Source organism: Strix uralensis, chromosome 24, assembly GCF_047716275.1.
Source record: "Strix uralensis isolate ZFMK-TIS-50842 chromosome 24, bStrUra1, whole genome shotgun sequence".
Lineage (NCBI taxonomy): Eukaryota > Metazoa > Chordata > Aves > Strigiformes > Strigidae > Strix > Strix uralensis.
Genome location: NC_133995.1, coordinates 2,540,574 through 2,553,672, shown reverse-complemented (window position 1 = coordinate 2,553,672; position 13,099 = coordinate 2,540,574). Strand labels below are relative to the sequence as shown.

General features: G+C 56.6%; 1 protein-coding gene across 2 annotated transcripts; it reads left to right on the top strand.

Annotated features, from left to right (window-relative positions):
- Window positions 1-200: 200 nt before the first annotated feature.
- PTPN7 (protein tyrosine phosphatase non-receptor type 7) lies at window positions 201-10,283 on the top strand. 2 transcript variants are annotated; one of them, XM_074893462.1, is made up of 10 exons: window positions 201-307; window positions 1,758-1,986; window positions 2,440-2,623; window positions 3,058-3,142; window positions 3,799-3,875; window positions 6,356-6,493; window positions 7,370-7,480; window positions 8,091-8,248; window positions 9,103-9,216; window positions 9,737-10,283. In XM_074893462.1, exons 2-10 carry the CDS (start codon window positions 1,856-1,858, stop codon window positions 9,828-9,830), a joined length of 1,092 nt encoding a protein of 363 aa, XP_074749563.1. In that variant the 5' UTR covers window positions 201-307; window positions 1,758-1,855; the 3' UTR covers window positions 9,831-10,283. The 2 variants fall into 2 exon arrangements, with proteins under 2 accessions (XP_074749563.1, XP_074749564.1); XM_074893463.1 differs by lacking the exon at window positions 6,356-6,493.
- Window positions 10,284-13,099: the final 2,816 nt, after the last annotated feature.

Genomic DNA, 13,099 nt, shown 5'->3' with positions numbered 1-13,099 from the left:
CCCATGAAGGCACCCCAGGATTTTGGAGGAGGCAGGGCTGTGCCTGCAGGCATAGGACAGGGGTTCGCTGGTGGGGAGAAGGGCTGGGGCTGCAGGCAGCCCAGCGGAGCCGAGCTGCAGCGATGTGGCCGGTATGTGTGTGGGCGGCAGGCAGGGTGGGGGAGAAGGAGGGAGAGGAAGCAGCAGAGGCAGCAGCTCCTTTGATAAGCAGCTTCCTGAACACTTTCAAACCGTGGTGTTAGACCAACACGCGCGGCGCCTGCGGGCCTGTGCCAGGACCAACGGAGCCCACGCCGTGGGGCAGCAGGTAGGCAACCCCCCAGCCCTCCCATGCCCCCACTGGAGAGGGGATCCCTGCCGGGCAGTGCCGGGCCCTGGTGCCCATGGGTGGTGGGCATGTGCTCGCTGCTGGGTAGCCCCGGGTAGGGCTGGGATGCTGGGCAGGGTGATGGGGACGCTCTCCCTGCAAGTGCCAGCAAGGACTCTTCCCAGGCCCTTCTGCCTGCCAGGGGCTTGGCCAGGGCATCTCCCAGGTGTTTCTTGGCCAGTGTGCAAGGGATGGCTGCTGGGGTTGGAGCCTGCTGCTGTCTCTGGTCAGGATCTCTCCTGGTACTGTGGCTCCTGCTGCTCTTGCCCTGCCTGGCTGGAGGAAACCCCGTCAACACAGGCCCCCCAAGGCACTCTATCTGGGGTGTGAGGATGGTGTGCATGACAGCCGTGGCATTGCCACCCCCAGAAATGCTGCTGGGCAGCAGGGAGTCATGGGGAGCAGCTCCTGCTGTAGCTGTGTTCCCAAACGGCACAGCCACAGCGTGGACCCAGTTCTCTGCAGGACCTCCCTGAGCTGATGGGGTACCTGAAATCCCACTCTTTGCCCAGCAAGAGCTCCAACTCCACAGCACCCCCTGTCCCTTTGGGTCCATCTCCTCCTCACAGAGGGAGCTGGGGACAAGAAGGAACCTCACAATCCCAGGGTACTGCCTGCACCATGAGGAGCTCTGCCCAGAGGTGAACCAGCATCACCTGCATCTCTCCATCCTGGCCAGCGGCTGTCGCGGGGCTGGTGGTGGTGGAGCCGTGGCACCCTCCTCCAGATGGGCTACCCCATTGCCTCTTGCTCAACCACCCAGATAAAGCAGTTTCCTCTTGACGGTTGCTGAGACTTGCGGGATGGAGGAGGCTGTCCAAGGGTCATCCCTCCCTCGCCAGAGCCACGAGGCCATTGAGGTTGTCTGGCCCTGTGTCTGCCAACGGCAGGAGCTGGCCAGGCTCCTGGAGGTGCCCACAGCCCACCTTGTCTCACCTGCTGAATGCTGCTGTGCTCATGCAGGTCCCAGTTCTCACTCCTCCCCACCATGTTTCCAGGCTGAAGCAGGCATGCCAGGAAGGGCTGGAAACACATGTCAGCGTGTGCTTCCCATGGAGGCAGAGAACGTCTTGGTCTCCCCCAAAACCAGACCATGCTCCGCCAACACAGGGCATGGATGTCCTCCGCTCGGTGCATGCAGACGGCCATTGGTGCCATGCCCAGGGTCACCAGTGGGTGCCTGTGTGGGCTGCAGTGCTGCAGGCACCCTGGAGGGTGAATGTGCTGGGAGGTCACCTTATGCCACCTGTCTGTGGGCCCCTATGCAGGGGCTGGGGGTCCTGGTTCCAGGGCAGCTGAAGACTTAAAATCTGTCCCTTGCTTAGGGACCATCCGTTGGGGGATCCACCCAGCCTCATAGTATCTCTCAGATCTGCCTTTGCTTTTCCAGCTGCTTCTCCTCCAATGGCTCCTTGACTCCCTGGGAGCTGAGGGCCCCCCGTGTCCACTCCCTGTGCTTCAGGACAAGGGCTTCACGGCTGTCGCAGCATGGTACAAGCCTGCTTGGTGTGCTCCAGAGTTCACAACGGCAGCCTGACAGCCCAGGCAGCCAGGACAGACATGGACAAGACGGACAAACCCAGTCCCTCTGCCAAGAAGCACGTGCGTCTTCAGGAGAGGTGAGCATGGCTGGATGGCACCTGCAGCCTAAACCCTGCACTGCCTGTCTCAGCCCAGACAGGGGGTACCCATGGCACTGCTCATCCCCAGGGCTTAGGCTACCCCAAACTTCCTTCCCCCAGCCCAGCCCTGCCAGCCTGCTGCCTGCTGACTTGTGCAGATGACAGATCTGAGCATGGAGGGAGCCCGGAACCCCCCAGCCCAGCCCAGACCAAATCTAGACACTGTCCTTTGGGGGCTTTCCAGCAAAAAGGCAAAATGACCAGCTAGTTCCTTGTTCCTCAACTCCCCCATCTTCTGGGGTCTCTACCTGGCCCCTTTCGTCATCCCCTGTTATTCTCAGCCTGGCTTTTGCTCGGTGTGGGATGGTTTTAACCGATGATATGGCAGGATGGGCTGTCCTCCTGTCCCAGGGTGGCAGGGGGTCAGCCAGGGAACCTTTTGCCTTGCAGGAGGGGCTCCAATGTGTCGCTGATGCTGGACATGAGCTCACTAGGGAGTGTGGAGCCCATCCAGCCCGTCTGCACGCCGCGGGACATCACGCTGAAGTTCCTGAGGACATCCAGCCATGTGCTGAGGATAGAGGAGCTTCAGCAACAGGCGCAGAGCCTGACACAGCTCCAGGAGGAGTTTTCGGTGAGACATTCCCTTCCCCTCTCCCTCCTCACATGAAGGAGGACAGGGGCTGGTGGTGGGTGGGGCTGGCAGGGGTGGACATCTCCAAGGGAGGCTCCGAGCCCCACAGCACTGGTGGCAGGGAGGGTGATGTGAGCAGGCAGAGGTGAGGGATGCCCTGGGTAATCCCTGGCTGTCCGGTCCCTGGAGTGCACACGAGTCCTGTTTGTGTCCCTGGAAAGCCCGTCCTGCCCTCCCATGCCAAGCTCTTCTCCCAGCGTGACCTCTCTGGAAGGTGTCCCACCACATCTGGGGTAAGGACAGGGCACATCTCTGGTGATGCTGCTAGGTCCCTGGGTCAGCTTCTCATTGCCTTGGGGACCAGCTCTGCCACGATGAGGGGACACAAGCAGCAGCAATGGGGTTTTCCTCATAGTTGTTCTCTCCCTCTGCAGAAAATCCCACCCAACTTCGTCAGTCCGGAGGAGCTGGAGATCCCTGGACGTGCCTCCAAGGACAGATACAAAACCATCCTCCCCAGTATGTGCCACTGCATCCCTTTGCCTCACATTTGTCCAGGTGCCACGTGCAGGGTGTGTATGAATGTGTGTGTGTGTGGGAGGGGGGTGTGTGTGCATGGGAGAGAGGTGACTCAGAGCAGCCCTGGCACTGCAGTGGGCACTCTTGGGTGCTCTCGGTGTTCCTGCCGTGCTTGTTCCTGCTCCCCATGTTGCAGGAGCTGGTTGCTGTGTTGCAGGGGGTGTTATGGGTTGGTACGTGGGGAGCTACTCCTTGGGGTGTATTCCCAGGGTGTACAGCACATGACAGCCCAGCCTGGGTTGCTCCCTGTCCCAAGGGCATGTCGCTGGGGGTGTAAAGGCTGGGACTGTTGTAGGATGACTCATTTGGGCTCTAGTTAGGCACTGTGGGAAGGGCCTGGTGGGTCATTGCCTGACGGGTCAGTTACCCCACATGCTCAATGTGGTACAGTCAGGTTTGGGCATGACTGGCTGTACTCTGCCATGGTAGTGAGGGTGAAGTGGGGCAAGAAGGGGCCTGAGGGAGGGTGCAGACAGCTCTGAGCATGGCATGGAGCTGGAGGACTCCGCCTCCAGCCTCTGGAGCTGAGGCAGGGAGGATTGGCAGGGTCAGGCTCTGAAAGACTGTCCCTGAGGTAATGCTGCCATATCTTTCAGATCCTGAGAGCCGGGTCTGTCTCAGGAGGGCAGGGAACCAGGAGGAGGACAGCTACATAAATGCCAACTACATCACGGTGAGTGTCCTGCCTGGTTGGAGAATGGGGTGGTCTCCCAGATCCTGCAGCCTCACAAGGCATCAGGCTGCAAACTCCTTGGTGCTGCAGGTGCCACTCTGGGACCCGCATGTTGGGCACTGACTGTCACCCACTGTCCTGTGGCTGCCCTGGGGTAGCACTCTGAACTTGCCACCCCTTACTGAGCTGGAGACACGTGGCTCCATCTGTGCAGGGCAGACACACCGTCCCTTTTGGTGTGAAAGTCTCATGAGGTGGCTGCTCTCAGCTCCCACTGCTTGGGAGGATTGAGCACCTCTATGGGCTCCCTCACAGTGGCTCCTCTGTCTCTTCCTCATGCACTAGTCTGCTGTCTGGCAAGGCCACAGGAGGCAAGCTGTGCCAACAGAGCTTTGTAGCCAGGTGCTGTTCAACCCTTACACATCCAGAAATTCCCTCTTCACTTAGGGGGTTTGCTGCAATTTCCCAAGAAGAAAACTAATGAAGAGGAGGGCATGGCTTATCTCTGACACCCGATGGGGTCCCTTTCCAGAGACTGAGAAATCCCCAGACCCACAAGCAGCCTGATTTATGCTAATCATCCTCCTGTGCAAATGACCCCCTTGAGGCTGCAGTCTCACTTGTGCTGAGCCATGTATCACCCTAAAACAGGTTCTTGTGTCAGCCAGTGAGGAGACAGTGGGAACGTGGAAGTCAGAAAAGCAGCCCACAAAAGTGCCCTCTGGTATGATGGACAGACCCCTGCATTTATTAGCATTTATTCTTCTGATGGTGATCATGGGTGTGATCCAAAGAGATGCCAGCATCCTGCCGTGAGGGTCAAAGTCTGACTTTGGACGCAGGACCATCATGCCTAAAACTGTTGGGAGGCTTGCTCATCCAAATCAGGGTTTGAACATGGGCAGCAGAGGACTACTTTTAGAGTAGTCTTCCTGAAGCAGCCTGGCAGCGTGCAGCTTCGCATCGGGTGACACCATGACCCTGTCCACATGCCTCAGGGTGTACATGAGCATGTGGCATCCTCTCTGTCTCACACGAGCGCTAGCAAAAATGCAAAACCACCAATGATCCCTATCTCACACACCTGCGCACATGGGTGCCAGACGTCCTTGTGTGGAGCTGGTATTTTCTGACCCCTTCCTCTCCAAGGGTGTCACAGTGCAGGAATTTGTGGGCACATCAGCAAATTAGCAACCCAGCCTGCTTCTGGCATATTGGGAGGCATGGCGAGTCTGGAAGGATTCTGCAGGTATTTGATCACATCAGCCCCTACCTGGGATTGAATATTTTTCCTGCTGACTGTATCTATGAAATGTTTTTGAGTTTGAGAAGCAGGTGCGGGGGGGGAATTCCTGGTGTTGATACCTCCAGATCTTTCTGCAAGTCTCCTTCTGAATGCAAAACATGTTTCCTAGGAAAAAAAAGGTATTCTTGAGGCGTGAGAAAAGGGATATACAAAATGTTCCTGAAAATGTTCCTGCCCCTTGGCTGGGCCAGTGCAGCTTCTTGTGGGATGAAGCTGTTAACAGGATTGCTGGAAAGATCTGGATTAAATCACAGGGGTTTGGGTGCATTTTTAACAAAACCATAAAGCTCTGCTCGGAGTGCCCTGTACTTGCTTTTCCAAAGGGTGTGAGCACTGTGGGTGCCTCCCCCGGCATCCCCGCGGCATCCCCAGCCAGGTCCCCGACTCCCTGTTGTATTGCCAAATTGCATCTCCAGCTGGGAGCCTTGGATGAGGCTTTTCCACACCTCTGCCTGTGCCTGCCCTCCAGCTCCTGCCTGCTCCCCTCTGTTGGCCAGCAGCACTGCCCGTGAGGTCATGGTGTGAAGCAGGAGCCGAGCAGGACTCAGAACACCCCCAAGCTTTTGTATTTCTTGGCAATTTTATACTGGGGGAGGAAGTGACCATGGAGGCAGGGGATGCTTGGAACTGTGAAACACAACCTGGGGCAGAGGCAGCACAGGGGCCCATGCCGACCACCCCTCCACCTCCCCGGGCCCAGCCACTGCTGGGACTGCCACATCCCGTCCCGAGCCTGGCAGGGAGGCAGGACTGGTGGGACTGTCCCAGGTGCCAGCCAGAGCAGGGCTTGATGGCTTCTGCCTGTCCTTGGGGAAATGCGTCTTGTAAGAAGTGCCTTCGCTGCGTGAGCTCTGCCTTGCCAAGGTGTCCATCGTGCTGGCTATTGTCACACCAATAACCTGGGAATGTTTGCAAGGAGCTTGGGTGCACATGGCTTGCTCTAGGGGTTTGCTCCTGGCTTGTGGGACCAGGAGGATGGAGGGGATGTCTGGTAGTTCCTGATCAGGTCTACAAAAGCATTTCAAGGACAGGTTTAGTAGGAAATAGCCTGTGTGGCTCAGTGTCTCACGTGTAAAGGAAGACAATCACCATAAGAGCTAGGGTGGACTGAAGACAGGCTCCCCTTGCATGTCAGGGTCCCTCCAGCGTCACTGATAGACCATGTGCTCGGCAGGGTTATGCAGGGCAGCCCCGGGAGTACATTGCCACCCAGGGACCCATGCTGAACACCGTGACCGACTTCTGGGAGATGGTGTGGCAGGAGGAGACACCCCTCATCATCATGATAACCAAGCTCCAGGAGCGCAAAGAGGTACCATTGTCCCCCCCAGGCGCAGGCACAGCACCCCAGCCAGGAGCAAAGGGTGGGGTAGGATAATAAAAACAGCAAAGGGTTATGTGAGACCAGACATGGGGTCTGACCACCCGCTTGCTCTCTCTGCTTTGCTCTCAGAGGGTACCACTGATTGAACACACTTGGAGGAGGAGAGCCCCAGGGCTGCAGCCTTGGTGCCATCCATCAAAGCCTCTCCTCCTCACGTGGCCTCTCATGCTCTGGGCATGCTTTGCCAGCTGGATAATAGGATAAAGAGATTAGGGCAACTCCTGGGAGAGGGAGCAGAAGCAGCAGTCAGCAGTGTCCCTCCAGCCCCGAGAAACTCTCCTCTGGGCTGGGAGCTCTCAGCTGGTGGATCCAGGGAGGGATACGACCCAACAGCACTGTACCCCACATGGCATCCACCCTGTGGCTTGGCTGGGATCCCTGGCTCCCCATCCAAGCAGCATCAGCCTGGGGGAACTCACCCTCTCTTTCCTGGCCATGTCCTTCCTCCCTTCTCTCCCTGGCTGGCACAGCATCCCTGTGCCCTCCACCAGCATCTGGGTCCTCCTGGGTCTGGCAGGACATAGGCTGGCCCAGGCACAGCTCCTGGGGGGGCTGGGGAGAGCCGTGCAGACCTGAGTCTGAAAGCCATATGTCATGGGAGAGGGTGCAGGGGAGCAGATGTGGACAGAGGGATCTGTCCCTTCCTTAGCTTCCCCTCTGTATCACTCCACATCCACCTTTGCCACACCTCCACACCTCCCCAGGTGATGCCTCTTCCCAAGGGCACTGAGCAAAGTATAGCTCAAACATCCAGTGGGTGCCTTGAGCATTTCCACAGCCACAAACCCTGCCTTGTTCTTTCAGAAATGTGTCCACTACTGGCCCGAGAAGGAGGGCACCTATGGCCCATTCACTATCCATGTGCAGGGGATGAGCGACTGTGTGGAGTACGTGATCCGGGATCTCTCCATCCAGGTGGGTTTGAGCTCCATCCTGGGGTCAGAGGGGGAGCCCAGCAGGGCCTGGCAGTGCCCCTGACACTCCTGGGCTCTCTAGTGGGATGGAAACACTGTGTGAGAGGGGAGGGGGGGTTCAAGGCTTGGAGAGCTGGGTCTTATGAGCCCCCTGCCAGAGGAGGTATCTGCAGAGCTCCTGTCTGCCCAAGGAGGCTGAGAGGGAGCAGGACTCAGCCCTGGGGGGCACTGGAGAGGGAATCAGTTAGGGAGAGCTCCTCTACTAGCCCATTTTTGTTTGCACTGTGGTATTGGGCTCTGCCCCATGGGCTTTCCGTAGTCACCCTGGGCTGACATTAGCCAACAGTATCTTGCTGGCTTTGCCTGGACTGTGGGGACAGTACTGGAACGCTCTGCATCTGTTCCCATCTTCTGGGATGGGATACTTTGCAGTGTCCCTGGTCTCTCGTGGGTGTCTGGCAGAGGCTCAGAAGGGATTCGGGAGGAGAGCAAATGAGATGGGTACAGGCTGCCCGACTTCTGTCTGAGCTGGACTCCATGCCTTTGTTTGGCCCAGCCCAGCGAGTCCATGTTCCCACATCCTGATTTCTCTTTCTTCTGTGCTGGAAAAGCTTGAAGGTGAATGCCGCCAGGTCAAACACATCCTCTTCCCTTCCTGGCCGGACCAGCAGACACCTGAGTCAGCCAAGCCCCTGCTCCACTTGGTGTCCAAGGTGGAGGAGACTCTGCAGGCTGCAGCCAGACCAGGGCCCATCATTGTGCACTGCAGGTAAGAGCTTTCCCCTCACCTGAGCATCTGTGTGTTCATTACCTTGGGGTCAGCCTGCAAATGCTGGAGGGGAAAATCCCACATGTGAATGCTCATGTGCTGGTCCCACCGTGGTGCAGAAATTCCAGGGCACAGCAACCCCATAGCAGAGTTGTGCAACCAGCAGCTCCTGTCCTGGCATCAGGATGGTGGCATTAGCATGGTGCTTCCCGCCCCATATCTGGTTTGCACCTGCGTCTGTGGACAGCGGGGTGGGAGCAGGAGAGGGCTGCAGGGTCAGGACCCAGCCACCATGGCAGATCCACACAGCTCAGGCTCCTGCTTCTTCTGCCACTAAGCATGGCCTGCGGCTTGGCTGCGAAGCTGTTTTTTGGGGCAGCCCTCCTGGAGGAGGTGGACTCTGCATATTTTCTCTCATTGCTGAGTGAACTTGGGGACAGGGGAGCAGAGACCCTGGCTGTCCCTATGCAACGCACTCAGCATGCAGTGCTGCAGGCTGGCCTGCCCCAGTGCAAACCACTCAGTGCCAGGGGTTAGAGCACAGCTGGGGGGGGGTGAAGAGACCCCTGCACTGCACAGGGGTGGGGGGCACAGACTGGGTTTGTGCTTCCAGAGCAGCCTCAGCTGGGACATGCAGCGTGACCAGACCCTCTTGCCATGGCAGAGTGACACCAACCCATGTCTTTTGGTGCCTGGCTAAGAAAGTTGGTTTGGTAGCTGGGACTGGAACCCCAGCATCCCTCTAGAAAGAAATCATGGCAGCAAACCAATTCAGGAGTACGTCCAGCTCGGGCAGATTAAGGTCCAGGCAGTGGATATTGTGGGTGCTCAGCACAGCTACGTCTGTCCCGCAGCGCAGGCATCGGCCGGACGGGCTGCTTTATCGCTACCAGGATCGGGTGCCAACAGCTGAAGGACAAGGGGGAGGTGGATATCCTGGGAATCGTGTGCCGTCTGCGCATAGACAGGTGGGTTCTCAGAGCAGGCAGCTCCTTGGAAGGTCCTGCTGGGTGCCAAGATTGGGAGGAGGGATGTGGGGATGGGCATCGTGACAGAGCATGGGGACAATTTTTGATGGAAACCAGAAGGATTGCTGAAAGATGCAGATGTGTTGACAGCAGATGATTCCCCAGTGCTGGGCTGGTTTTGCTGTCAGGGCTGTTATAGCTCTGGGGACCTGAGGACATGAGGGAGAGAAGAGCAGCTCTGAACCTGGCAGCCAGTCTGCTCCTTCCAGCTCAGCCACTAAATCCAGAAACACTCGATTTTGTCACTTTTCAAGAAGTACTGGTAAAAATTAGAGTCAAAGCAGCCCTAATCTGCATTTTGAACAGCCCAGCAATGCTCTTTGGGCAGTTCTGGCGCCTGTTTCAGAAGTACCTGGACATGATGGGTGAAGCAGGAATATTTGTGCCCTGGGAGCAGGGAGCAGGGGATGGGGTTGTGGGCTTTGGTGAGGTGTCAGCAGGACCTGCCTTTCCCTTGCAGAGGCGGGATGATCCAGACAAGCGAGCAGTACCAGTTCCTCCATCACACACTAGCTCTCTACGCTTCCCAGCTGCTGGAGGCGGGAGGCCACTAGCGCAGGGCTCCCACCAGGCTGCCAAGTCCCCGCTCTGACCTCTCCTGCACCAGCCTTGGAGACACATCCACCAAAATCCCTCCTGCTGCTGCTGGGCCACAGAGCAGCAGCATGAGCATCCCTCAGGATGAGCACAGCAGCGCAAACCCATGGGGATTGTGGCCTTGTGACCCTGGGGAGGAGCAAGGTTTGGCGGGTTCACATGAAGGACTCAGTGGGTGCTTGATGTGGCCGTTGCTGCTGGCTTGAGGCAGATTTCACCCATGGAAAGAAGCTTTGGCTTTCAAAACATGCGATGTTTTATTCTCAACCAGAAGAGCAAGATGTGCGGAGGAACTGAAGCTGGGTGAGCGCCGGAAGCACAGTTTGCCTTTTAGCTGCACAGAAATGTTTACCCCGTTAGACACAGAGCTGGTAGAATTACCCTGCAAATAAACAGAGCCTCTCTCCTGACTGCGTATCATCTGTGGGCAGAGGCTGCGCTGCATGCAGGGCTGGGCTTGCTCCAAACACACGCCACGATGCTCTTCTTGCTAAAGGTGCACCTTGATGGTTTAGTACAAAAGGTGCACAGTTGGCTGCCTTTGTATGTGGCTTGCTTTCCTCTCCACCTTTGACCAGCACCTTCTCAACAGCCTTAAACTAGGGGATATTCCTGAATGCATCTGCAGTTTTGCAAGCAACGTGTTCCCGATTGCCTTTTGTTACATGAGGGTGGGGGTTTTGCAATCTTGGTTTTTTGCTGAAATCAGAACAAAATATTTGGGTTTTGCTGTTTGTTTTTCTTCACTGATAAATTCAGGGGAAAAAAAAAAGAAGAGGGAGAAACATTTTGGCATAAAACGCGGAAATGGAAATATTCTGTAAAATATTTTAAAGCTGTTCAAAAGTGGCCTTCAGCTGATGGGGGTTGCACACCCTCTTGGGCAGTGAGGATTGATAAGGAGCTGGCGGCTGCCTAGCCTGTGCCTGCCCATGCCGACAAGCCCTGACATGGCTCATGTGGTGGGTGAGATCCAGGGAAAAAAGGGTCAGTCCTCATGCTGAAAGAGTCTGATCTTCCCTCGGCTCTGCAGGCATTCCCAGATCAGGGCTGTATGCATGGACCCCCCTCCACCACTCTGTGGGTCCCCAAAATGCTGCCCAGTGGTTTTGCCCTAGTGCCTGTTGTTCAGGCTCTGTGACTCTCTTGGGAGGAGAAAAGATTGAATAAAAAGAGAAGTTTCATCCTTAACTGCAGTTCTCCTGACATGTCATCAGTCCATCAGTCCAGGAGGGGGGTCCTCAGGCCGGTGTCATCCGCCCCCCGTATCCCATCCTCACTGCTCCTCTCCTGCCCCTCTCTATAAAAGCAATAAGCGAGCAAGTGGATCAGCCTCGTCCAGGGACGGGTAGTGAGCCAAAATCAGCTGCTTCTCCCTAATCTCTCTGGGCATAAGTAGCAAACCCCGTGGCAGACCAGGCATGGCCCACTGCACAAAAATACCCAGTATTACAGAAAGTTTCATGTATTGCTGAGCCCTGGTAGTCTGTATTAGTCATTCTCACGTGCTGCAGACTCTTCGGACAGAGTACTTGCCAGGGCACTTGCTGTAGCACAATAAAGCCATGTTAAGCTCATCGCAAGGAGAAAACCTTTTGGAGAAATGTCTCAGACAGACAGTGAGAGACCCTCTGCTAGCACAGCCTCCTCCCAGGGCCCCGGGAACAAACCCACTCCTTGGCCCCACAGTGGGAAAAGCCCCAGATCTGAAGTGTCTGCATCGCCCCGGCGGAGCAATCTCCCTGTACCTGCCGTCAGGTCAACCCTTCCTCGTGCCCCTGAGCCTGCCCAGTTGGGCGCTGCGGGGGGGACCTTGGTCTCTGCAGGGCTCCTGCCTAGTGCCCAGGCTCTTGGAGAGGCTGCAGAACCTCCATGAGCCCCCTGAAGGTCAAAGGCTCAGGACTTCGCCTTCTCAGTTAATTTTGTCACGCTGTTGCTTTTAATGGTGTCTCTGAAGGTGGAATTTTTGAGTTCATCTGAGGCAGGCTGTATTCAGCTGGCACACAGCACCCTCCTCCCCAAGTCTTTCCTCTCCACACTGCCATCAGGCAGGGGAACTTGAAGATCCTGCAAACTGCACCAAGACACAGCCTTTTCCTGTGCTCCCTGGACAGCAGGACAGGCACAGTTTTTCTCATGATTTTGGTTTATTATCAAGGGAAGAGTTGTTAGGGCAGGCTTGCAGCAAGAGCTGTGCTGAGGGTCTCCCAAGGCATGCAGGAGCAGCACTGGGACCGGTGGCCGGGCAGGGGGTGCTGTCACCCCCTTCGAGGTTGTCACCCCCCACCCCTCTCCAACCACGGGGTGCTTGGAGTTTTGCCGGTTCAGCTGTCTGATGCAGATTATGATCATTTAAGCAGTTCTTCTGTCTATCAGTCTCAGTTTCTACCAGCTCTATCTGTTCAGCACACTTATCAGGCACTATCTGAGTATCTCTCCAGCCTCTCTGTATTTATTTCCCAAGCACTCCTCAGGGCTATGCTGGGCTATTGCCTGTGTTATTGCAAAACCCCATCCTGGGGCTCACCCGATGTCAGGGGTGAAGCAGGTGTTTGATCTGGTCTGACTGTGTCAGACTTATACCTACGTCCTGGGAAACTGCTTCACCCCATCCATAAAGATCATGGGGTGCCCAGCAGGCAAAGGAGAAGAATCAGCCCAAAATGTCATGTCTGCCCATGTCCTGGGCTGAGCTTGGCCAGGGGTTTCAGCAGGGCCAAGATTGCTCCTGTTCCTCATTCCCTTAAAACCCTGGTATGGACCCGGCTGTCTTTTTCCTTCTCATGGCGTTTCTGTGCTTTGCTGGCAGTTCATCCCAGACAACCAGGCAGGGAGCTCTGGTACTGGGGGCCCTGGGCTGCGAACTCCTGCGAACCACATCCCCAGGAGGCCAGGTCCTGCACAGAGTTCAGGAAAAGTCCTTTCTACACATGACTGTAATTTTGGTCTGGGGTTTCCCAGGCTGATAATCCATTTCCTACCCTTATGACAACTCACACTGGAGGTTGCATAGGGTGAGAGAAAAAACCATGGTGGCCACATGGGGCACATCGCTGTAGTGGCACACGCAGGCGCTGCTGGTGGCAAGGACATCCAAGGTCTCCCAAATTCACTGCAGCTGATGGAGAGCACCAGTGCGTTGCGTGGTGTCCCCACAGAACACAACACACCACAGCAGGCTGCAGCAGGGCACTGCTTCGGACAGTTTCTTGGAAGAGCAGAGCAT